The 25,900-nt window shown below is 43.4% G+C and overlaps 1 protein-coding gene across 1 annotated transcript in view; it reads right to left on the bottom strand.

The window, feature by feature from the left end:
• The window catches only part of LOC141112385 (serine/threonine-protein kinase D1-like), a 220,376-nt gene that overhangs the window by 71,427 nt on the left and 123,049 nt on the right, over positions 1–25,900 (bottom strand). The window contains exons 3-4 of the mRNA XM_073605181.1: positions 21,322–21,460; positions 6,182–6,310 (exon numbers count right to left, since the gene is read on the bottom strand). Of these exons, the coding sequence (XP_073461282.1) occupies positions 6,182–6,310; positions 21,322–21,460 (268 nt within the window). The remainder of the gene's footprint in view (positions 1–6,181; positions 6,311–21,321; positions 21,461–25,900) is intronic.

The raw sequence follows: 25,900 nt of genomic DNA, 5'->3' as shown, positions 1-25,900 counted from the left end.
ATAATTTTTTTCAAGCAAGCAGTGTACACTGTACATTAAGTACCTGAATTTGACACGGTATCAACCTTTTGCAGTCCCTGTACAGCAGGGCTGGAGTGTAAGAGAAAGACAAAGTACAAATAAATAATATATGTCTATGTGCTGATAAGAAGCATGCTTACAGAAAGAGAGCAGAGTGACACTTCATAACAATAGAGAATTTGCTCATTAATAGAACTAAGATCTAGATATGGTCCCACACCATGGGATGTTGGAGATCTAGCCATGAGATCGTTCCCTGATCGATTTCGTCTTTCCGACTTATCAAATCTCTTTGATAAAGTCGGAAAGACGAAATCGATCAGGGAATGATCTCACGGCGTATTGAATAGATCTACATATACTGCGCTCTAATGTCCAGCATAATCTTTGGGAAGGATTTGTACTGAGCGGCTCACTGGTTTACAGTGTCTCCCGCACGGCTTTTTGCCATTTCCGATCCATTTCCGTTCCTTTGGCTGAACACTGTCAGCTTGGAAACCTGACACTAAGTCACTGGATGAGAGGATAATGATGGCAGTTATGTGAAACAGCGAGGCTTTTTTTATATACAACTTGGACAACATACATCTTTAATAAATCCTTTGGAAAATAGTACTACTCTATGTGAAGTCTGTCTTTTTTTTCCTTATATACGCTAATGATGTGGATTTCCAAGCCGGCCCAGCAGTAAATCAGTGGGAGATCGTGAATGCTTATTACCTGCAACTTTGTGGTGAGTTTGAACCCCAGAGGGTCATGTGGAGCACGGGTTTAAATACGGTGATTGGTGCACTATCCGACCATCTCCACTTCTTTATTCACTTATGAAGCTAGCCACAAACTTTACCTTCACGTTTATCCACTTGTCAGATCTGCGATTTAATGTTTAGCGACTTTATGTGCATTTACCCTATATGCAATTGTGTCAATTCTCAGCAATTTGACAGGAGCGCCGCTTTGATATTATGTGTCTTTTCACATTTGTTTAATGTGATAGACTGTTGTATCTCATATTCATTTATTTTTTAGTTTAAGTGGCAGCCAGATTATATATTTCTCTCTTATTGTGATTAATCACAGTGCCAGCATGTGTTAATCTGTTTGGAAACTTATTGCGCTGGGTTGGAAGGAGATAAGTGAGCCTAGTTTTATTTCTTTCCTCTTTTTTTCAATTTGTATGGAACATGTTAATGATAAAAAGAAAAGCAGTAAAATAGATCCCATGCAGCCAGCAACAATAGAATCCCAGCAATAGATTCCCACACAACAATAGACTCCCCCAGCAACAATGGACTCCACCCCAACAACAATAGATTCCCTGCAGCAACAGTGAACCACCCACAACAAAATATCACACCCAGTAACAAAATATCCACCCAAGCAACATTAGACGCTCCCCCCCAGCAGCAACAACAGATCTCCCAGCAGCCAGCATCAATGGATCCTCCAGCAGCCAGTAAAAATAGACCTCTCCCTCAACAGTAGATCCCTTCCAGGAACATAAAACCCCCCCCGGTAACAATAGATTCCCCATCAGCAAGAATAGACCCTCACACAAAATCAGATCCCCACCAGTGACAATAGATCCCCCAGAAGCCAATATCAATAGACCCTCCAGCACACCCCACACCCCATGCTATTACATACATTTAGTGCTGGAGGTGCCGGAACTGCGTTCCCCCACGTTCCCGATGAAAAAAAGCCCTGGATATAGGCAACTTCAACATTTTGCCAAGACCTCTCTGCTCAATACGCAAGCTGAACCCAATGGAAAGGCTCATGGACCAGAGTAGGACACCTAAACATGGTATTTCTAATCTGTTTAAAATGTTGGTGTTGCTTTTCGATCCAGGATTCTTAAACTTTATAAATGGATGGGAGTTGGAACTAAATCGATTTATTTCAGAAGATTAAAAATGAAAATTAATAGAGTACGTATATTCATCTTCAGCAGATATGAAGATGAAAAAAATGAATTATAAACTTTTGGCTAGGTGATATTATGTGATATTATGTTCCATCAAAATTACATCAGATTAATTCAGGATCGTCATCGAAATGCTGGAGAGGTTGTGGTGGGGAAGGAACACATGCCCATATATGGTGGCACTGGCCGAGTTTTCAGATATATTGGAAGAAAGTTTTTAATACAATTACGATGATAAGCAACTCTGAGATTAGGTAAGACCCATGGCAAGGTCTCTTTCACACTGCTAGTGACTTAAGGAAAAGATATAAAATGTCTATTGTACCGTTTTTGCTAAATGCAACGAAAGCATTAATTCTGAAATATTGGAACTCAAAGAAAATACCAACTATGACAAAATAGTTTATGGAAGTGGACAGAATTAAACTAATGGAGGAGCTAATACATGTACATAGGGATATTTTTGTGAGAATTTGTAAAATCTGGAGTAGTTGGATTAGGTTTAAACAGCCTTTGGTATATGTAGGATATATATGTAATGAAAATGGGTCGGAAGGCGGGCAGGATAGAGAGGTGGAGGGGTCCCCATATCACGAAGAAGAGGTAATAGGATAGAAAAAGGGTAAGGTGGGCCTGGGCTTTTAAGAGAGGAATGGGGACAAATTGGACCTTGGTGACTGATATAGGTAATTATCCCAGTTTTTGCCCTAGGAGTATGCAGAGTTAGTGGGAACATTAGTAATATATACACAAGTAAATATGGATTGAAGGTTTATTAACTCACAGAGTGGTTAATGCCCATACTGGCCAGAGGGAAGTTAATATAACGATTGGGATAATTTTGTAAAGGCACAACCAGGCGCCACGGGTCCACAGCAGCGGGAAAAAAAAAAAAGCGTAAATAAAACAGAAATGCTAATTTTTTTAAATTTTATTATCCAAGCTTCATGGTACAGAAGCACGTACTTTCAAAGGAAGACATTTCTGGGTGCCCCCACCCTTCATCACATTCCATGCTCCATTTTAGCGTGTGAACTGGTGTCAGTTTTGCAAAGTTGTGAAGTGGATGTGCAATGCGCCATTTCAGCTCATTATATGGTTTACTTACATTTTTTTTTTACTTTGAGTGTGTACAAATGTGGCTTTCATTCAAGTCTCCGCACAGCAGCATGGTGCAGTGTGCTGCGGTGAAAGGACCTGAGATGTCATTTAATTCTTGTCTGCATTTTTTCACACTGCACATCACAGCAGCATTTCTGTCACTGATCTGTATCTGATGGAAACCAGAAAGACAGCAGCAATGTAGAAAACTGCTGATGTCCCCATAAAGAGAACCTGTCACGGTGTCACCATAGTAAAAATAATTAAAAAAATTACCTAGTAATAAAAACTATCAAATGTGTGACCTTTCTAATTCCATTTCTTTCCCCCTTAGTCTTACATGCCTTTTCTGTATATCGTGCATGGAAAAGTGGGTACATCTTAGGTACCCACAACATGGGATTGTGGTGGCCACAAGATTTAAATGTAAAAAAATTACTGTACTGTACCTTTAAATCGTGAGCTGGTATGTTAGGCGCGAAACACGTGCATTGGGGGGCTATATAAGCACCCCATATGCAGGCTCCCGTCGCAGTTGACCTGGAATTGGCTTTGGCGAGCTCCTCCTCCCTCCCACCCTGTCGCAGCACCTGTTATGTGGTTTTGTCACCCTTGATCAAGGGGGGACGTATTATTTGATGCTATTCGCTATTTACTTGAGTTCTATGACTGAACGGTATATATTATATATTTTAAAATAAAATTTTAAAATATTTTTTTCTATGAATTTAATAAAGTTGCATTTTTTTTTTAATACCAATAAAGGTGCCGCGGCCATTTATTACCACTTTGCTATACTTTTGGTTTATTTAAGTGTCAATTATTTTAGTGCTTAAGTGTGCAGCCTACACTCCCATGTTGTGATAGCCTCTTCTGCCCACTAGCTCTCCCAAACATCTTTCCCTCACATAATGCCTGCTTCATACTTTTGGGACTCTTCTCCTGCCTATACTGTACTATATTGGCACCATGCCCTCCAAATTCCTCTACTACACCTACCTAGGTACCCATAATACTTTCCAGAATCTTCTCCTGCACATACTGCTCATTGTCATACCCTCCAAACTCCTTTCCCACGCATAATGTCCATCATATTGTTCGCACTTCTGTACCTTACACACTGTCTGGATCCGTCTCCAACAGAGTGATATATTCCCCCTGTCCAGGGTCATCCTCATAATGAGGCAACCTGAGACTTATGATATAGTCAATGCCTCATTCAGTCACATTGATGGAGGAAGCAACAGCAACATGTGATATTGGTAGTGGCAGTGCAGTATGCCTGCCTATCTGTCACAGCCACCCTCTTTGGTATTATAGAGTGACAAGTAGAAGTGGCTCTAAGGCCCAGATGAGCTGAGCTAAGTGCCAACCTGACACACTGCCCTGCCATCACAGCATATCAGTCAGACTGGCACTGGCAGGAAGTGTGTACATGTTTTTGTTTGGCAGCAGCCCACCCACACTCTCTTCAAGCTCAAAGCTAATCACTGTGTAGTGGGTGGACATTTCTTACTTGTCAGACAAAGAGCTTCCAGCACAGGTCAAAGAGAGACTGATACAGCTGGTGACAATGAGATCTGTACTGGTCACTGCTGGGAACACTGAGGCTTGTATGCATTTTTTTTACGCACTTACAAGCTACACGCATAGGGCAGTCCATGTATTCCACAGGGCAGTCCATTCATTTCAAAGACAAAGTAGCTCATGTACCTTTCTGAGCATTGAGCTTCATGAATGTTTTAATGCGCATCTGCCTACTGCATTTGGGATGCCGTTAACAATGAATGGCACCACCAGTACGAAATGCATTTTCTGTGCATTCACATAATGCTTAGGTGTGACCTATGCATACGATCTGTACTGATCACTGTTAGGGACACAGAAATCTACTGCTGCTGTTCTGGAATATACTGTTGCTGCAGACCCGGGGGGGGGGGTGTCTATTGTTGCTGCTGGTTTATTTGTTCTCTAAAAGTGGGTTGTGCTAGGAGGTGGGTGGAGGCAGAGACAAGGGGCAGTGCTTGGAGGTGGGTAGGGGTGGAGATGAGGGAGATCTGAGCTTATTCTCAGAGGAAGAAAAAGTCCAGATTCAGACTAAATACAAATAATAACTGGCACTGCTATATGCAAGAAAAAAAGATTGACCAGGCCTTTTCTGGAACTTTTTTTTACAAGTTTAAATTAGTATTTTTTGCTAGAAAATTACTTAGAACCCCCAAACATTTATATTTTTTTTTAGCAGAGACCCTAGAGAATAAAATATTTTATGCCACACTGTATTTGCACAGCAGTCTTTCAAACGCAATTTTTTTCTAAAAAAACCCTCTAAAGTTAGCCCATTTTTTTGTATAATGTGAAATATGATGTTACACCAAGTAAATAGATACCAAACATGTCATGCTTTAAAACTGCGCACGCTTGTCGAACAGCAACAAACTACGATACTTAAAAAATCTCCATAGGCGTTTACAGGTTACAGAGGAGGTCCAGCACTAGAATTATTGCTCTTGCTCTAACAATCAGGGCGATACCTCACATGTGTGGTTTAAACACTGTTTACATATGTAGGCGCGACTTACATCTGAGTCCGCTTCTACATGCGAGCACGGAGGGATGGGGCGCTTTAAATATTTTTTTTTCTTATTTGTATTATTTTTACACGGTCTATTTTTTTAAACCATTTTTATTCCTATTACAAGGAATGTAAACATCCCTTATAGCAGAAATAAGCATGACAGGTTCTCTTTTTTGAGAGATCAGAGGTCAAAAAGACCCCAGCTCTCTCATTTACCTTTAGAAGCCCTCACTCGACTTCCTGCCTATCTAGCAAAAACATCAGATCGTTTCTGGCTTTACCGATGGTTCCGGTAAATGCGGAAAGGATCAGAAAGCAGCGGGGGGAGGGGGGGACTGCCGCCCCTCAAAAGTGATTCCGCCTGGATCACTTTTAGCAGATGTCGAATCAGCCACAGAAAAAATAATACAGCCTTATGGCAGCTACCTGCTGCCATAACCCCAGTAGTAAATTAATGACATATTACTTTGGACGGTTGGCAAGTGGTTGAAACTCCAATAGGATGAGGAAAACATGATCTAAATCATCTTTTTTGACCTTTTAGATTCACTTACCTTGACATTTTAGGCCTTGTCTCACCAAGCCGAACAACATTTCTCCACAGTAGTCACAAAAGGCTGGAGATTTATAAGAGTGGACCAAGAGGATGTGAGGCCGAATAGAGAAGTCAAGGGATACAGAAGCTAGAAAAGTAAGGATACAGGCAATTAATAAATCGTTTATGTCCCTTGAACTCAGAAAAAAAAAAAAAGAGTTTAAAAGTAAGTACACTTTGATTTCTGCCTACCCACATACAAATTAATACAGGAAGGTATGAGAATTCATGACCTCATTCACTGTTGTTTACAGTGATCAGTAGGTTTAGTATGACCAGTCATATGTAATTCTGTTTACAATAAAGCATCTCTAAATTGCTATACCAGATTTCACCAGCAAGCAGTGCTGCAGATACTGTACTGTACTGTAGCAAGAGTCAGTTTTTACTTACTTCAGCAAAACATCTGGAAGCTGATAGAGCAAGGGAATTCCTATAGGCAGGAACAAGAACCTTGACTTATTTGATATATCCTGAAGCAAATCTTGAAGTCATATCTGGCTTAAAACCAGATTGTTTGGCAAGTCAGGTAGAGGAAGGAACTACATGACAGTAGGAGGATGTGTTTTATGTTGCTATATACAGTATAATTATTATTATTATACAGAATTTATATAGCACCAACAGTTTGCACAGCGTTTTACAATATATACGTAGACAATACAGCAACAATACAATTCAAGTCCTGGGGATGAGCATGGGAGGAAGAGACGGGAGCTAGAGAGCAGGTCTCAGGAGGAGCAGAGAGTGCAGTTTGGGTGATCTTTGGAGACAAGATTGGTGATGTAGCTCAGGACAGAGTTGTAAATGGCTTTGTATGTTATGGTAATGTTTTGAATTTTATTTGTTGGGTAATGGCAGAGTGGCTGTGGACACTGAACGGTTGGAAAGGTGGATGAGTCTGGCAGCAGTGTTCATCATAGACTGAAGAGGGGATAGCCTGTGAAGAGGTAGGCCTATGAGGAGAGAGTTACAACAATTAAGGTAAGAGATAAAAAAGGAGTGAATATGTTGTTTAGTGTTAAAAAGGGGCATATTTTGGAGTTGTTACAGAGGTGAAGTCTACAAGATTTGCATAGTGATTGGATTTGGGGCTGAAAGGTCAGGTCAGAGTCGAGGATTACAGCTAGCACCCTGGCATGAGGGGAGGGACTGATATTTGTATCAATCTTGATGGAGAAGTCAGGGGAGGGGTCATGGTGCCCCCCTCTGATGTCATGGGGAATGCCACAGGGAAGTCCCCGTGCGTCAGAGGGGGGCAGGGTCACCGGGTGGCTCCGCCCCCCGTTATTTAAGAACCGTCAGAAGAGGAGAAGCGTCACACAGCGGGAGCCTCCCTCCATGCCATCATGGATGGGGAGCAGCCTGAAAAGAAGATGAAGACAAGAAGATGAAGAGAAGAAGATGAAGAGAGAAGCGTCACACAGCGGGAGCCTCCCTCCATGCCATCATGGATGTGGAGCGGCCCGAGGAGAAGAAGGGAAGGAGACGCCAACGCCGCGGAGGAAGATGCCGGACGAAAACACCGGAGGAAGAACCAGAAGAACGAGAAGAAGAAGAAGATGGAGGAAGAAACCGAAGGAAGATAGAAGATAGAAGAAAGAAGATAGAAGAAAGAAGAAGCATTTAAATAAAGGAATTGTCAAAAACTGTCTCTTGTCATTTTTAACATTTTTGACAGTTTTGTGAAATGGTAGGGGTACAATATCCCTTACCATTTCACACAGGGGGGAGGGCCAGGATCTGGGGGTCCCCTTGTTAAAGGGGGCTTCCAGATTCTGATAAGCCCCCCGCCCGCAGACCCCCACAACCACCGGCCAAGGGTTGTGGGGATGAGGCCCTTGTCCTCATCAACATGGGGACAAGGTGTTTTGGGGGGCTACCCCAAAGCACCCGTCCCAATGTTGAGGGCATGTGGCCTGGTACGGTTCAGGAGGGGGGGCGCTCTCTCATCCCCCCTCTTTTCCTGCGGCCTGCCAGGTTGCGTGCTCGGATAAGGGTCTGGTATGGATTTTTGGGGGGACCTCAGGCCGTTTTTTTTTTATTTTGGCGCGGGGTTCCCCTTAAAATCCATACCAGACCTGAAGGGCCTGGTATGGAATTTAGGGGGACCCCACGTCATTTTTTTTTTAAATTTTGGTTCGGGGTTCCTCTGTGGGGAATTCCCATGCCGTTTTTATCAATGAACTTTTATGTGTATTGTTGGACCGGCAATTCATTAATAGCCGCGAGTAGTTTAAATGACTTTTTTTCCTTTGAAATGTCATTTTGCTGTCAGACTGTTCTAAACACGGGAAACATACGCCCCTTTACAGGCATACTATAGACACCCCCCAGGTACGAAATTTAAAGGGATATTACACTTTTATTGTTTCACTTTAAGGATTATTAAAATCACTGCTCCTGAAAAAACGGCCGTTTTTAAAACTTTTTTTTGCATTGATCCATGTCCCCTGGGGCAGGACCCAGGTCCCCAAACACTTTCTATGACAATACCATGAATATAAGCCTTTAAAATTAGCACTTTTGATTTCTCCCATAGACTTTTAAAGGGTGTTCCGCGGCATACGAATTTGCCGCGAACACCCCAAATTGTTCGTTGTTCGGCTTACTGGCGAACAGCCGATGTTCGATTCGAACATGAGTTCGACTCGAACTCGAAGCTCATCCCTAGTCAACAGTATCAAAGGCTGCAGAAAAGTCTAGTAATTTGAGTACGGAGTAGTGGCCATTAGTTTTAGTAGTTACCCATGGTGCACATTTCTTAGTATGACTTTCATGGGTCTATGACAGACTCACCCAGGACAGAAGTTTTTGGAGGCGACTGCAGGCTAGCCTTTTGCCTACTGACTATAGGCCCTGGCTTTTAAGTGAACACTACTCTTTGTGAGGTGTATGCCTGGGGGGACCCTTGGAGTAATGTTACTTTGGATTCAAGTCCATGTCTCCCCAAGAAATACAGATTCTGGAACTCTAGGCCCGGGGTCCCTGTATAGGGCTAGCTGCCTCGTCACTAATAGTGACTGCTTCACACTGAGACTCAAAGCAGATAGTGATGTCATCAACTCAGGCCACCTGTCTGGGGTTGCCTACTTTAAAGTGTTTATTGTAGGTAGGTCTAATGTACCTCCTAAGAGTCTTTCGCCCATTGTTAATTGTGCTAATTAACACATCTATTGTCTGCTAGCAAACTACTGTGGGGATGTGTTTATACTTGTAATAATGTGTATTGTACTTTGTGAGCTCAATGCCGGCAAGTCTGACCTGGAATGAGACCTCTGAGTGTCCAGGTGGCTAGTTGTTTAATTAAATTAATGCTTATTGTGTTAATTACATTTCTGTATACAGTTGTGTTTGCATATGATAATGTGATCAGCCTCACCTGAGTGTCTAGTGTATAAAAAGCCTGTATTCTTGTTCAATAGAGAGTTCAGTTTTGCAGCTAAACTAGTCCTGCCTAGTTTTTTGTTGCAATAGGCAGCTATAATATCTGATATCTATGTTCAGACTGCAAGCGGTACACTGAAGAAGCACTCAAGTGGAGTGTGGGGCGGTTCCATCGTAGGGTCTTTGAATTAAGTATAACCCCTTTTTAAATTTTCAACATAAATGTATATAGTGGGTTTAGGGTTCTTTTAAATTACTCGTTAGAAATAGTTAAACATTAAATATAAAATTACTTCTAAAATTATACACACTGCCCTTACATAAAAGTCTAGATATTTCGGTATGAGAATTCATTTCTCACTTTTCCAATCTTAATTATTCTCACTCCTTTAGATCTTAAAGTGTTTGTTATCCTAAAAAAAAAAAAAAAAAATGGATTATGGTCCCTTAACCACATTAGCCCCGGAAGGATTTACCCCCTTAATGACCAGGCTATTTTTTTGCGATATGGCACTGCGTCGCTTTGACTATTGCTCGTGCGACGTTGTACCCAAACAAAATTGATGTCCTTTTTTTCCCACAAATAGAGCTTCCTTTTGGTGGTATTTGATCATCTCTGAGGGTTTTTTTTTGTGCTATAAACAAAAAAAGACTGACAATTTTGAAAAAAGCAATATTTTTTTACTTTCTGCTATAATACATATCCAAAAAAAATATTAAAAAAACTAATTTATTCATCAGTTTAGGCCAATATGTATTCTTCTACATATTTTTGGTTACAAAAAAAATAAAACACAATAAGCATATATTGATTGGTTTGCTCAAAAGCTATAGCATCTACAAAATAGGGGATAGATTTATGGACTTTTTTTTTTTTTTAAATTGTTTTTACTGGTAATGGTGGCAATCTGCATTTTTTAGCCGGACTGCGACTTTGTGGTGGACAAATCTGACCCCGAGTGACACTTTTTGGGGACCAGTGACATTATTACAGTGATCAGCGCTAAAAAAATGCACTGATCAATGTATAAATGACACTGGCAGGGAAGGGGTTAACACTAGGGGGCAATCAAGGGGTTAACTCTGTTCCCTGGGTGTGTTCTAACTGTGTGGGATGGGCTTACTAGGACAACACAGAGAACGCTGTTTCTGATCACTAGGAACAGCAGATCTCGATTTTGTCCCCTGTCAGAATGGGGATCTGTCTTGTTTACATAGCCTCTGCCTCTGTGTTCTGTGATCGCGGCACGCGTCCGCTGTATCTCATGCACAGACCGACGTACTGGTACATCGGTTTGCGCAGCCGAGCCGCTTTGCAGCAGTATTTATGTGGAAGGCGGTCGGCAAGTGGTTAAAGCATGTTATACACCACAGTGCTTGTGCTGTGCAATTTGGCTACCTCTATCACCTGAAATACTGAAATGGCTGATCCTGCCTGGCTATGCCCTCCCCCTGTAAAATGACTACGGATTATCGTGGCTGCTGAGCCCTGACACCGTGGTCAGTTTACGTGCCTTCCGTCATCTGCAGCTCTCCTCTCTGCTCTCCCTCTTCCTCTCCCCCTTCCCTCCCTGCCTGTCGCTCCATCCACTCCCCGTCCCTGCCCTCCTGCTGCTATCATAATGCAATAAGCTTGCATTATAAAAATGTCCGCAGTGCATGCGTTTTAAAAAAAAAAATGCCTCTGTCTACCTCATTTCAGAGCAGCGATCGGCGCTCACGTGACCGGCTGCCAGTGGGAGGTTTCCCAGCCCGGACCCGCTTTGCTGTCAGATCGAGAGAGGGGGCCGGTCACGTGAGCACTGATCTGCGTTTTAAAAAGGAGGTACACAGCGGCATTTAAAAAAAAAAACACATGCACTGGGGACATTATTTCATAAAGCAGAGGGGATTGTAGCAAGGTTATTGAGTGGCTTAACAACCACTTTAAAACACTTTAAAGTTCTTTTAAACTCCAACAATGAACTTGACTTATTTTCTTCCTTTCCATTCTATTTTCCCTTTTAAATATCCACTTGAAGACCAAGTCTTTTTCTGAGACTTTTGTTTACATGTAATACTCAGTATTATGTGCTAGAAAATATTATATATATATATATATATATATATATATATATATATATATATATGCCAGTATGGTGGCCTGAATTTATGGGAGGAGCCCGGGGGGTATTTAAGCAGCCCGCTCACCTGTGGTGATTGTCGGTTTCCTGTGCGCGATATACGTCACTAGGCCGACTATTCGAATACCAGCGTCCGCAAGTTCTTGTCTCGCAAGTTCTTGTCTCGCAAGTTCCAGCATTCGCAAATTTCCGTGCTCTAGAATTTCGAAGTCCGTCTTACCAATTCGCATTTCGTACCACGCGTCTGGCTCGGCTGTCGCAGGTAGGGTTCCGATTGATTTTGTTCTCACTCATTGTTAGATATCATGTCGCTAAACCGTGATATCAAACTTACGAATCACTCACAAATTTCACTACGCACCGCAATGCACACCACTCGCACCATCGTTATGTTACCGTTCTTGATATTAGTAAACCACAGCGACGTAGACGTCGCTTCATTCAGGCATGACTAACAAATGGTTACCATGTGTCAGACAACCGTTGTGATTCGCAATTTGCTATTTCTTATCGACTCATGTCAGTTCGATACTAAGTTATTTCTCATTTCTAACATTTCAAATCATTTCAAATCATTTCAGTCACGTACCGCGCTCCATTCCGAATCCAGTCGCATCTAAAGATGCACCGATTCGCTCCGGTGTGCCCCAGTTGTTTACGGCCTCATTTCAGTACATGCTCCAGAGTCACGACTCACCGATTCGTACCTCTGTCATGGCTATCATTTCACTGTCACGTACCATGCTCCGATACGAATTCAGTCGCATTAGATGCACCGATTCGTCTCGGCGCACCCCAGGTATTTGCCACATTTCGGTACATGCTCCAGAGTCCGAATCGTAGTCAGCTACAATAGCGGCATGATCGATTTGCGCCTCTGTCATGGCAAACAAACCATTACATGTGCACTCACCGCGCTCCGGTTCGAATCCAGGCGCATCTACGATGCACCGATTCGTTATGGCGTGCCCCAGGGCTCGGCCTCATTTCAGTACATGCTCCAGAGTCCGGATCGTAGTTAGATATCGGGCGACCGATCCGCATCTCTGTCATGGGAATTAATTACCAGTCATTTCACTCCTACATATCGCATCACCGTTTCCAAACCAGTCGCATCTGAGATGCACCGATTCATTACGGAATTCCCCAGTTGTTTCGGCTTTATCCATACCTGTACCAGAGCTCGGTTCGTTGCCAGTCACAGATACGGCACAACTAATTCGAGCCTCGGTCAAGGTAAAAAACATTTCTGTCATTTCGTTGTTTCGTACTGCGCTCCGATTCGAATCCAAATGCATCCAAAGATGCACCGATTCGTCCCGGTGTGCACCAATGTTTTCTGTTGCCTCATTTCAGTACATGGTACATGGTCAGTCGCAGTGGCGGCATGACCGAGCCGGAGCTCTGTCATGGCAAGAGATTAAGAGATTTCACGATCAAGGCAAAACATTTCAAATCATTTCATTGTCACCATACAGCGAATCACCATACTACTAAAGCTAGTTAGCAAGTTATCATCTTTCATTTTCCTCCAGGTCAGTTAAAGTTCAGTAGGTCCACCCTGCACCAGGTTGGACGATATCCCCCCAGGTAAAAAAAAAAAAAAAAAAAAAGGGAGAAGCACAAGTTGGGTAAATATGGCTTGGGGAAACGAAGCAAACTTGAAATCCATGTCACCCCTAATAGGTTACAGTCAACCAAAACACGATCTCAAGGACAGGATATCTTAACCAGATCAACCATGTCCCAGGCCGGCAGCGAAGACCTCATGGCCCCTCTGTCACCTTCTCCGGTTTCAGAGAGCGGCAGCGTGCAGTCCCTCAGGGGATGGACTATCCCCAAGTTGACGGCAGAACTAAGACACAGAGGCGTGCCCTTTCCCGCTACAGCCAGGAAAGGCGAGCTCTTCAAGCTCCTCTTCCCTCCACCAGCTGCAGCAGGACCCAGTACCCAGCAGGCATCCCTCCAGTCGATATCCTCTGCCATCTCACAACTTCACACTATGGTGGCGTCCCTTTCTTCCTTGGTCACGGACGTACAAACCAGGGTGGCACTCCTGGAGGCTCGGCCGGCCGCGGCTATCCCTGACCCTACCGCAACCCAAGTTTTGACACCACTTCCCGCAGGTACCACAGGGTGGAGGCCCATTGTCTACCCCTCCCATTTGGTTCCAACCAGTATCAGGAAGGACATTTTGGACGGCAGGGACGTCAATGATCTGGTAGAAAATAAGGCCTATACCTGGGGTGACGTATCGGTGGTCCTTAAAGCCAAAGACCCAAGACTGAATCGGAAATTATCTGTCCCAGAGTTCACAATGGCCTTTGGCATGCTGAGGGATGTCCTATGTTCATCCGCTCCCAGCAGAAGGGAAGAGCTGGACTTATACGTCCATACTGTAGTAGACCTGGGCTACAAGTATGGAGGATTTTCCTTCTACGACTACCACTGTTCATTTTCCGCAAAGGCAGCAGCCAGACTCACACAGTTTCAAACGACGACAAATTGGAGCCTCATGGACACAGAGCTGTTCTGTCGCCATTTTGCAGGCTTACGCTCACCCCTGTGTGCGATTTGCCAGTCCTCCACTCATACTGCCACCTGGTGCGCCAATGCGACAATCAGACGTCCCTTTGAATTCCCCTCTACCTCCGGTGCACTTCAGGGTCAGTCGGCCCCTGTACAAATGCCTCAGGTGTACAAACGCCTCAGGGGCAGCCATCTGCAACAATTACAACTATGGGTCCTGCAACTTCAGTCAGTGCCGCCTACTCCACATCTGCACCTTATGCCAAAGAACGCATCCAAGAAACTTGTGCGAAGTCAAACAACAGAAGAGGGCATGACTAAGCCGGATCAACATCTTGTGGCTGGGACTCTACCTCACCTCACACCCCACCCCCTCCCTGGCCACCTACCTTATCCAGGGATTCACAGTAGGCTTTCACACCGGCCTCATTTCACTACCCCACAGTACCTACGAATGTAGGAATCTTCGGTCAACAGCCACTGACGAACAGGCCATAGATCAGCTCTTACAGACAGAGGTAGACCGAGAGTTCGTTATGGCCCCTTTACTCAGCCCCCTTTCAGTACTTGGAGAGTCAGCCCTATTGGGCTTGTCAAGGGCAAGTTCTCAAATAAACTACGTTTGGTGTACGACCTGTCTGCGCCTCATTCTTCCCACATTCCCAGTCTCAATTCCCTGATCCCCTCCGAAGAGTTCTCCCTAAAATATTCCTCCGTGGACATGGCAATCCAAGCAATCATCAAAGCAGGTACAGATGCCTGGCTCTACAAAGCCGATATCTCGGATGCCTTCAAGCTCCTGCCTATCCACCCATCCCTTTGGTGCTGGCATTGCATCAAGTGGAGGGAGCATACTATTTTGCCACAAAACTGACTTTCGGTTCCAAGAGTAGCCCTTGGCTCTTCGACACATTCGCTCAGTCCCTCGCTTGGATACTCTTGCACAAAGCTCAGTGCCAAGAAGTTATCCACTACCTGGACGACTTCTTACTAATTGAACCGCCCAGCAGGCCCCCAGGAGACCTCGACAAACTCAGAGTTGTATTCGGAAATCTCAATGTTCCCATCGCTGAGCACAAAGTCGACGGCCCAGCACACAACATCACCTTTCTCGGGGTCAATTTAGACACCTGCACCATGCAGGCCAGTCTCCCTCTGGACAAATTCACCCGTATTAGGGCGGTACTCCATAAATTCACCCACACCAGGGGGTGTACCAAAAAACAGTTGCAATCTCTCCTGGGAATGCTTAATTTCGCCATGCGAATTATTCCACAAGGCCGCACCTTTGTGTCACGCCTGCTGAGATTTCTGTCAGAAACACAAGACCCTGATCAGATCCTAAATCTAGATTCCGCAGCTATAGCGGACCTATCTATGTGGGAGGAATTCCTGTCCGCCTGAAATGGCATATCCCTATTTATACCCATGGTTTCGTCCCTTTCACCCCAGGTAGTGACAGACGCTGCAGCTTCCACAGGCTTCGCTGCAATTTTTGGCCACCAATGGTTTTCAGGACCCTGGCCTCAACAGATACTGTGGATACCTGGCTTTACCCGAACATCCTCCCTCTTCAAGCTCTATCCAATAGTGGCAGCCGCACAGCTCTGGGGTCATCATTGGACAGGGCAAACCGTGTCCTTCACCACCGACAATCAGGCCACGGCAGACATTATCAACAAAGGCAGGTCCAAGTCCCTATCAGTCATGTCCTTCCTGCGCAGATTGGTATAACTGTCTTTACAACATCAGTTTAATATCCACTGTTCATTTATGCCAGGTAAATACAATCTAGCTGCTGACGCACTGTCACGTTTTAATTACACCTCCTTTTTCAAACAGGTCCCCGGAGCCGATCCAGTGTCGGCCCCTATCCCTGTTTGGTCTCAGCTGACCCTGGACTAATAGAACATTTACAAGGAGCAACCCAGCTCATCAACCACTCACTGTCCCATAACACACTTAAAGCCTACCAGACAGCTTGGAAGGCGTTCAATAAGTTCCTGGCACCCTGCTGCAAAGGAACTACAGATGTCAAGCAAGTACTGGCCTTCATTTCATATTGCCACACTCAGCTGGCCTTATCTTATAATACCATTCGGCTATACCTAGCCGGCATACAACATTTCTTGACTCTTCAAGACCCTGCAAAGTCTTCACTGTTCTCGTCCCACGCTATCCGAGCCATCCTACGTGGCATTCAGAAACACCAATCAGTGGTCAGCACCAAACGCTTACCCATTACGGGGCCCATCTTCAGGGATATGTCAACCATCCTAACTTCTGCTCCATTTGGTCTTCTCCCCAGTACAGTCCCACAAGCAGCCATATATTTGGCCTACTACGGGTTCTTGCGACCTGGCGAGTTCACCTGTAACAACCCCGCAGGCCAAGTACTACGCAGACGGCACTTGGTTCGCTACCAAGACCACTTCATCCTTCACCTCGAGGTTTCTAAAACCCAGCAAACAGGCTCTGGAGTGGACAGTCACCTTTACAAAACCAATAATAGCTGGTGTCCAGTCACAGTACTCAACCATCTTCTGTCCCCCCTGCCTGAACAGCTGGACTCCAGTCCTCTTCTACCATTCCCAGTTAAACCCTTAAGTGCCTGTCAGTTTGTGAAACACATAAGGATACTTCTCTGCAACCTTCACCTTAACCCTAGTCAGTACTCCGGACACTCCTTTCGTATCGGGCAGCCTCCGTAGCATCCCGTCACGGGGTCCCTGACCACGTCATTAAAAGACTAGGCAGGTGGAAGTCAGCCTGCTTCGCCTGGTATATCCCTAACCCTCAAGTGGAGATGGCACAGGTATTTTCAAAATTGGCTCAATGAAAAACTGAAAACCAATAAAATATTATACCCCTACCTGAATGTTTTTGCCCCCTTATTTTGGCATACCGTCCATCAGACCAAGGCACACTTTCAGGTCCATTTCATATGGTAAGTCCACACTTTCAGATCTATTTCCAATGGTAAGTCTTATGTTAACTATTAATGTTATTATGTCCATATTGGACATAGGGCTCCAACCATAAGTAGAAAGGCCAGTATGGTGGTCTGAATTTATGGGAGGAGCCCGGGGGGGTATTTAAGCAGCCCGCTCACCTGTGGGTGGTGATTGTCGGTTTCCTGTGCGCGATACCCACCCTCCCATCCCCATTTCAGGGCATTTCTCAACTATTTATTTCTCTTCACAGAATAATCATTTCTTAAACTAAGGGTATGCCCCCTTATTTTGGCATACCGTCCATCAGACCAAGGCACACTTTCAGGTCCATTTCATATGGTAAGTCCACACTTTCAGGTCTATTTCCAATGGTAAGTCTTATGTTAACTATAAATGTTATTATGTCCATATCGGACATAGGGCTCCAACCATAAATATATATATATATAGAGATATATAGATATATCTCTATATATATATATATATATATATATATATATTTTTTTTTTTTTTTTTTTTTGAATGAATGAATGTATGTTGTATATGCCCGTCCCAAAAAAACAACAATGCTCTGCGCTTAGTACAATATTCTAACGGTGTATGTGCGGCACATAAATAATTATATGACTAGTAGCAGCTGCTTAAATAGTAGAACATGTATATAGGCAATAATGAATCAATTAAATTAGATAAATATATAAATACACAATTATTGCGTCACTTCCTGTGCGACACGTCCCTAACGTTGCCCTCAGAAGAAGTCCAGGAAGTGACGAAACGTTAGGGACGTGTCGCACAGGAAGTGGCGCATGTGCTCCACCAACCGAGGAACCAGGAAGCGTGTGACTGTGGTTACACACAGGGAGCGCTCCTGACAGGTTTTCACGACTGGAGGACGCAATCAGGCACAGTGCACTTTGTTATCTTTGCTCAATGTTTATTAAATTTTGGTACGCATGGTTTTAAGGGGATGTTTGGATGGTTCAAATAAAGATGTTTAGCAGTATCACGCTATGTGAGCATTTTTGTTTCTTCTACATATCCTATTGGAACTACTGGGAATAATACTGACATCTGGTGGTCGCTTTGGATATTGATGCAGATTTACTACTATTAATCAAGGCTTTTATTGATCTGATTTCTGGTGAGTGAGTTTTCATTGGGGACCCCAGCACGTGGTGTATCGCTTGGTGAAAGGATTACTACCCTCACAGAATACATCTTGATTATTTATTGGTGGGACTCTGGCTATCAGATCCGTGTTTGAACTTTCTGAAATAGATTAAGAAAGAGACCCTGTTTAATTGGGGTGCACAGCGCTGCTGCAATATTGAAGAGACACTTTATATATTTATATATTTATAATTGTGTATTTATATATTTATCTAATTTAATTGATTCATTATTGCCTATATACATATATATATATATATATATATATATATATATATATATATATATAATTTACAGAACATGCCCACAACTTTGAAGATTTTTTTTTTATTATTATTGTGAAGCAAACAACAAATAGGACAAAATAACAGAAAAAGTCAATATGCTTAACTCTTCACCCCGCCTAATGTCAATACTTTGTAGAGCCACCTTTTGCAGCTATCACAGCTCCAAGTAACTTTAGATAAGTCTCTATGAACTAGAACAAGTGTTGCTTTAGCAGTGTGTTTGGGGTCATTGTCCTGCTGGAAGGTGAACCTCTGTCCTAGCCTCAAATCACACACAGAGTGGTACAGGTTTTGCTCAACAATATCCCTGTATTTAGCACCATCCATCTTTCCCTCAACTCTGACCAGTTTCCCAGTCCTGACTGCTGAAAAACATCCCCACAGCATGATGCTGCCACCACCATGTTTCACTGTTTCACTGTGGGGATGGTGTTCATTGGGTGATCTGATGTGTTGGGTTTGCGCCAGACATAAGGTTTTCTTTGATGGCCAAAAAGTTCAATTTTAGTCTCATCAGACCAGAGCACCTTTCTCCATACATTTTGGGAGTCTCCCACATGCCTTTTCGCAAACTCAAAACGTGCCATTTTGTTTTTTGCTGAAAGTAATGGCTTTCTTCTGGCCACTCTATGGAGCGTACGGCTTATTGTTGTCCTTTGTACAGATACTCCAGTCTCTGCTGTGGAACTCTGCAGCTCCTCCAGGGTTACCTTAGGTCTCTGTGCTGCCTCTCTGATTAATGCCCTCCCTACCCGGTCCGTGAGTTTTGGTGTGCGGCCGTCTCTTGGCAGGTTTGCTGTTGTGCCATGTTCTTTTCCATTTAGTTATGATAGATTTGATGGTGCTCCTCGGGATCATCATAGATTTGGATATTTTTTTATAACCTAACCCTGACTTTTACTTCTCAACAACATTGTCCCTTACTTGTTTGGAGAGTCCCTTGGTCTTCATGGCAGTGTTTGGATAGTGGTGCCTCTTGCTTAGGTGTTGAGCCTCTGGGGCCTTTCAAAAATTGTGTATATGTAATGACAGATCATGTGACACTTAGATTGCATACAGGTGGACATCATTTCACTAATTATGTGACTTCTGAAGGTAATTGGTTGCACCAGAGCTTTTTATGGGCTTCATAACAAAGGGGGTGAACACATACACACATGCCAATTATCAGTTTTTTATTTCTGAAAAATAGTTTTATGTATATATTTTTCTAATTTTACTTCACCAACTTAGACTATTGTGTTCTGATCCATCACATATAATTCAGATTAAAAAAACATCGAACTAAAGGCTGTAATGTAACAAAATAGGTAAAAAGCCAAGGGGGGGGGGGGGGGGGGGTGAATACTTTTGCAAGGCACGGTATATATATATATATATATATTTATTTATTTATTTATTTAAAGCAGATGCCCTAGAGAATAATTTATTTGGAAAAATACACTTTTTTTAATTTTAAAAAATGGTGACACACAATGTAAATTTTATTATCCATAGGCGACGCTTTAAGACCTTTACAGGTTACAAATTTAGTTTTGCACAGGAGGTCTGGTGCTAGAATTACCGAACATGATCTGTTGTTCGCAGTCATACCTCACATGTGTTAGACGATCACTGCTTGTGTGCGTGCGATGCCAACACATGCGCTTGCCTTTACGAGCGAGCATGGGGAGACGTTAAACATTTTTAAATTATTTATTTATTTATATTTTTACACTGTCACTTTAAAAAAAATTTTATCACTTTTATTGCTGTCACAAGAAATGTATATATCCCTTGTAACAGCAACAGCAGTGTCTGCACTGCTGGGGGGGGTCCTGCAATGAGGGGGGTGTCTGCACTGAGGGGGGGTGTCTGCACTGCTGGGGGGTGTCTGTACTAATGGGGGTCTGCACAGAGGTGGGGGGTGTGTGTACTGATGGGGGGGGGTCTGCACTGAGGTGGGGTCTGTAATGCTGGGGGGGTGTCTGCACTGCTGGGGGGGTCTGCACTGAGGTGGGGTCTGTAATGCTGGGGGGGTCTGCACTAGGGGGGAGTCTGCACTGCTGGGGGGGTCTGCAATGCTGGGGGTGTCTGCACGGGGGGGGTGTCTGCACTGGGGGGGGGTGTCTGCACTGGGGGGGTGTCTGTACTAAGGGGGGTGTCTGTACTAAGGGGGGTGTCTGTACTAAGGGGGGTGTCTGTACTGCTGGGGGGTCTGCACTGATGTAGGGGGTGTCTGTACTGATGGGGGGGCTGATTTTTTTTTGTGGGGGGGCTGCTCGCAAGGGGAGGGCATACAACATTTTGCTATCGGGCCCTGTGATTTCTTTTTACACCTCTGTTTGTAGTTAGAGCTATAGGGACTTGCATCATTGAGCTAATTCTAATTTTAATGATACTAGTTGACTGTCTGTCTTTTGCTTCAATCAATTCTGAGTTACTAATTTAGAAAAAAAAAAAAAAAACATGCAGATTAGAAAGAGTAAACTCAGAACTCATAATCAACATACTTGCCTCAGGTTAGTGCCCCAGAAAAGTATGAAAACAAATGGGTTAGCATGATAGTTTTGGGCTGATATGCAAATTTATACCAAGGATACCACTAACATTTTTTTTTTTAAACAGAAAAATGAATTGAAGCTGATAGGACATGGAAATTCTCACCTGGCAGAACAACTTCAATTAGGTCCCCTTCAGTAATGGCGTTGATGGGTAGAAGACGCTCAAGGACATTTTCTGAGTTAAGGTTGTGCCGAAAGAGTTGGATCTTTTCAGAAACACCCAGGAATCCATATTCAGGGTACTGGCAATGTTGAAAAAATATTTTTAGTTTACAATTGGAGAACAAGAAAATAAACATGATGAGATATATATATATATATATTGAAACTTTTTTTTTATTCCCTGCCTGTTTATACAAGCATCATAAAGTGCAACAAGTTCCTTAAAGCGGGGGTCCACCTATCTATCGTTTTTTTTTTTTTTTGAGTTCATTCACAAACTTTTCTTCTCAGCATTACATACTCACATATTGTGTGTAATATGTCCGCCTGTGTCAGATTTCGTCGGAAAGAATAACTTATATTATTCACTGCAGGCGGTTTCCATCTTCATTGTGGGCATTTGAAGCTATTTGATGAGAGGCATATTGAGTCCATGGAATATTTTATATTTTGCCACAATTTGCGGGAAATTTTTTTTTTTTTTTTTTTTTGCGCAAAGCTGTCACTAAATGATCTTTTGCTCAAACATGCCATGGGCATATGTAAAATTACACCCCAAAATACATTCTGCTGCTTCTCCTGAGTACAGGATACCACATATGTGAGACTATTTTGGAGCCTAGCCGTGTACAGGACCCCGAAAACCAATCACCGCCTTCAGGCTTTCTAATTGCGTAAAATGGTGATTTCACTTCCTCACTACCTATCACAGTTTCGGAGGCCCTGAAATGTCCAGATAGCACAAAACCCCCCCCCAAATTACCCCATTTTGGAAAGTAGACACCCCAAGGTATTTGCTAAAAGGCATGGTGAGTATTTTGCAGATCCCATTTATTTTTGAAAATGAAGAAAGAAAAGGAAAATGTATTTTATTTTTATTTTTTCAATTTTCAAAACTTTGTGACAAAAAGCGAGATCTGCAAAATACTCAACATGCCTCTCAGCAGATAGCTTGGGGTGTCTACTTTCCAAAATGGGGTCATTTGGGGGGTTGTGCTATCTGGGCATTTCATGGCTTCCGAAACTGTGATAGGCAGTGAGGAGTGAAATCAAAAATGTACACCCTTAGAAAGCCTGAAGGCGGTGATTGGTTTTCGGGGTCCTGTACGCGGTTAGACTGCCAAAAAGTTCCACACATCTGGTATCCCAGTACTCAGGAGAAGCAGCAGAATGTATTTTGGGGTGTAATTCCACATATAACCATGCCATGTTTGAGCAATATATCATTTAGTGACAACGTTGTGTAAAAAATAAAAATAAATAAAATTGTAATTTTCCCGAAACTTGTGGCAAAATATAAAATATTCCATGGACTTAACATGCCTATCAGCAAATAGCTTGGGGTCATTTGGGGGGGGGGGGGGGGGGTTGTGCTATCTTGGCATTTTATGGCCTTCGAAACTGTGATAGGCAGTGAAGAGTGAAATCAAAAATTTACACCCTTAGAAATCCCAAAGGCGATGATTGGTTTTCGGGGTCCTATACGCAGCTAGGCTCTCAAAAAGTCTCACACATGAGGTATCCCCATACTCAGGAGAAGCAGTAGAATGTATTTTGGGGTGTAATTCCACATATAACCATGCCATGTGTGAGCAATATATCAATTAGTGACAACTTTGTGTAATTGTTTTTTTTTTTTTTCATTTTTCAATCACTTGTGACAAAAAATAAAATATTCAGTGGGCTCAACATGCCTTTCAGCAATTTCCTTGGGGTGTCTACTTTCCAAAATGGGGTCATTTGGGGGGGAGGGGGTTTGTAGATGCTATAACTTTTGCGCAAACCAATAAATATATGCTTATTGACATTTTTTTTTTACCAAAGACATGTGGCTAAATACATTTTGGCCTAAATGTATTACTAAAATTTAGTTTATTAATCTTTTTTTGTAACAAAAAGTAGAAAATATTTTTTTTCCAAATTTTCCGTCTTTTTCCGTTTATATTGCAAAAAATAAAAAAAAAATTGCAGAGGCAATCAAATACCATCAAAAGAAAGCTCTATTGGTGGGAAAAAAAGACACAAATTTTGTTTGGGTACAACATTGCATGACAGCGCAATTTCCAGTTAAAGCAGCGCAGTGCCAAATTGTAAAAAGTCCTCCGGTCATTGCCAAATCCTCCGGGGCTGAAGTGGTTAGTAGCAGTGCAGAACTGTTGCCAAATAATCACCAGAAGCTGCATTCGGTTTTACTGGCAGGTCAAGCAGATCAACAGGTATTTGGGAGACTTTGCAAGGGGACTATGAGAGAATTGTAAGAGAGGATACACCTATAACTAAATGCTGCAGTACATACAGTAGCTCACAAAAGTGAGTACACCCCTCACATTTTTGTAAATATTTTATTATATCTTTTCATGTGACAACACTGAAGAAATGACACTTTGTTACAATGTAAAGTAGTGAGTGTACAGCTTGTATAACAGTGTAAATTTGCTGTCATCTCAAAATAACTCAACACACAGCCATTAGTGTCTAAACCGCTGGCAACAAAAGTGAGTACACCCCTAAGTGAAAATGTCCAAATTGGGCTCAAAGTGTCAATATTTTGTGTGGCCACCATTATTTTCCAGCACTGCCTTAACCCTCTTGGGCATGGAGTTCACCAGAGCTTCACAGGTTGCCACTGGAGTCCTCTTCCACTCCTCCATGACAACATCACAGAGCTGGTGGATGTTAGAGACCTTGTGCTCCTCCACCTTTCAGTTGAGGATGCTCCACAGATGCTCAATAGGGTTTAGGTCTGGAGACATGCTTAGCCAGTCCATCACCTTTATCCTCAGCTTCTTTAGCAAGGCAGTGGACGTCTTGGAGATGTGTTTGGGTTCGTTATGTTGGAATACTGCCCTGTGGCCCAGTCTCCGAAGGGAGGGGATCATGCTCTGCTTCAGTATGTCACAGGTGATGTTGGCATTCATGGTTCCCTCAATTAACTGTAGCTCCCTGTAGCTAACTCGTGCAGCCCCAGACCATGACACTCCGACAACCATGCTTGACTGTAGGCAAGACACACTTGTCTTTGTACTCCTCACCTGGTTGACGCCACACACGCTTGACACCATCTGAACCAAATAAGTTTATCTTGGTCTCATCAGTCTACAGGACATGGTTCCAGTAATCCATGTCCTTAGTCTGCTTGTCTTCAGCAAACTGTTTGCAGGCTTTCCTCTGCATCATCTTTAGAAGAGGCTTCCTTCTGGGACGACAGCCATGCAGACCAATTTGATGCAGTGTGCGGCATATGGTCTGAGCACTGACAGGCTGACCCCCCACCCCTTCAACCTCTGCAGCAATGCTGGCAGCACTCATATGTCTATTTCCCAAAGACAACCTCTGGATATGACTCTGAGCATGTGCACTCAACCTCTTTGGTCGACCATGGCGAGGCCTGTTCTGAATGGAACCTGTCCTGTCAAACCGCTGTATGGTCTTGGCAACCATGCTCTAGCTCAGTTTCAGGGTCTTGGCAATCTTCTTATAGCCTAGGCCATCTTTATTTAGAGCAGCAATTCTTTTTTTCAGATCCTCAGAGTTCTTTGCCATGAGGTGCCATGTTGAACTTCCAGTGACCAGTATGAGAGAGTAAGAGCGAAAACATCAAATTTAAACACACCTGCTCCCCATTCACACCTGAGACCTTGTAACACTAATGAGTCACATGACACCGGAGAACGGAAAATGGCTAATTGGGCCCAGAGGCTGGCAGCGGCCGCCGCTGTATGTATGTAGCTGCACATAGAGTGGTTACCTGCGGTTAGGGACGGATGTTTGAGTCTGGAAGCAGCTGACTGCATCCAGCTCGCACATCCATCCCTAACTGCAGGTAACCACCATGTGTGCAACTCCACGTGATCAGCGTGCCATTAGTTTAAAAAGGCTCAGTGGCCACTGCTATTCACATGCTCTGCTAATCCAGCTGCAATAATCTGCTCATTCTTGTCACTGGAATCTGGTGGCTGCATTTAAATGGCAGTGGGAATGTGACCTAGGTTTCAACTCAATCCAGCAAGATGTGGACCCAAACAGTAAAAAAGGCCTCAGAGTTTTTTTTCTCTTGCTTGTATAATATCCTTACTCAGGGCTTTTTTTCTCGTAGAATAGGTGCAGGAACTCCCCCGTCTGAGTCACCCCTTGTCTCTGCCCCTACCCACCTGTGACCACCGTCCCTTGATTCCACCCCCTACTCACCTACCAGTACTGCCCAGGGGAGGACTGATAACTCATGGGGCCCCCGGGCAATAGGAGAATATGGGGCCCCCAGGCAATCAGAGATTATGGGGCCACACAGTATACACACACACACCGTATACACATACATGTACACACAGTATACACAGACAGATGTAAAAAAAAAAAAACAAAAAAAACACAGGATTTATACATACTGTCCCTGGTTTTACTGAGCCTGGCAACCCTGATGGGGTCCCCTAGTGGACCAGGGCCCTCGGGCAGTGCCGAGTGGCTCAATGGTTAGTCCGCCCCTGGTACTGCCCCTTTTAGAGAATACAAAACCAAGTATC

The sequence above is a fragment of the Aquarana catesbeiana genome, linkage group LG11 (genome assembly GCF_042186555.1).
Source record: "Aquarana catesbeiana isolate 2022-GZ linkage group LG11, ASM4218655v1, whole genome shotgun sequence".
NCBI classification, from domain to species: Eukaryota; Metazoa; Chordata; class Amphibia; order Anura; family Ranidae; genus Aquarana; species Aquarana catesbeiana.
This window is presented reverse-complemented; position numbering and strand designations above follow the sequence as displayed.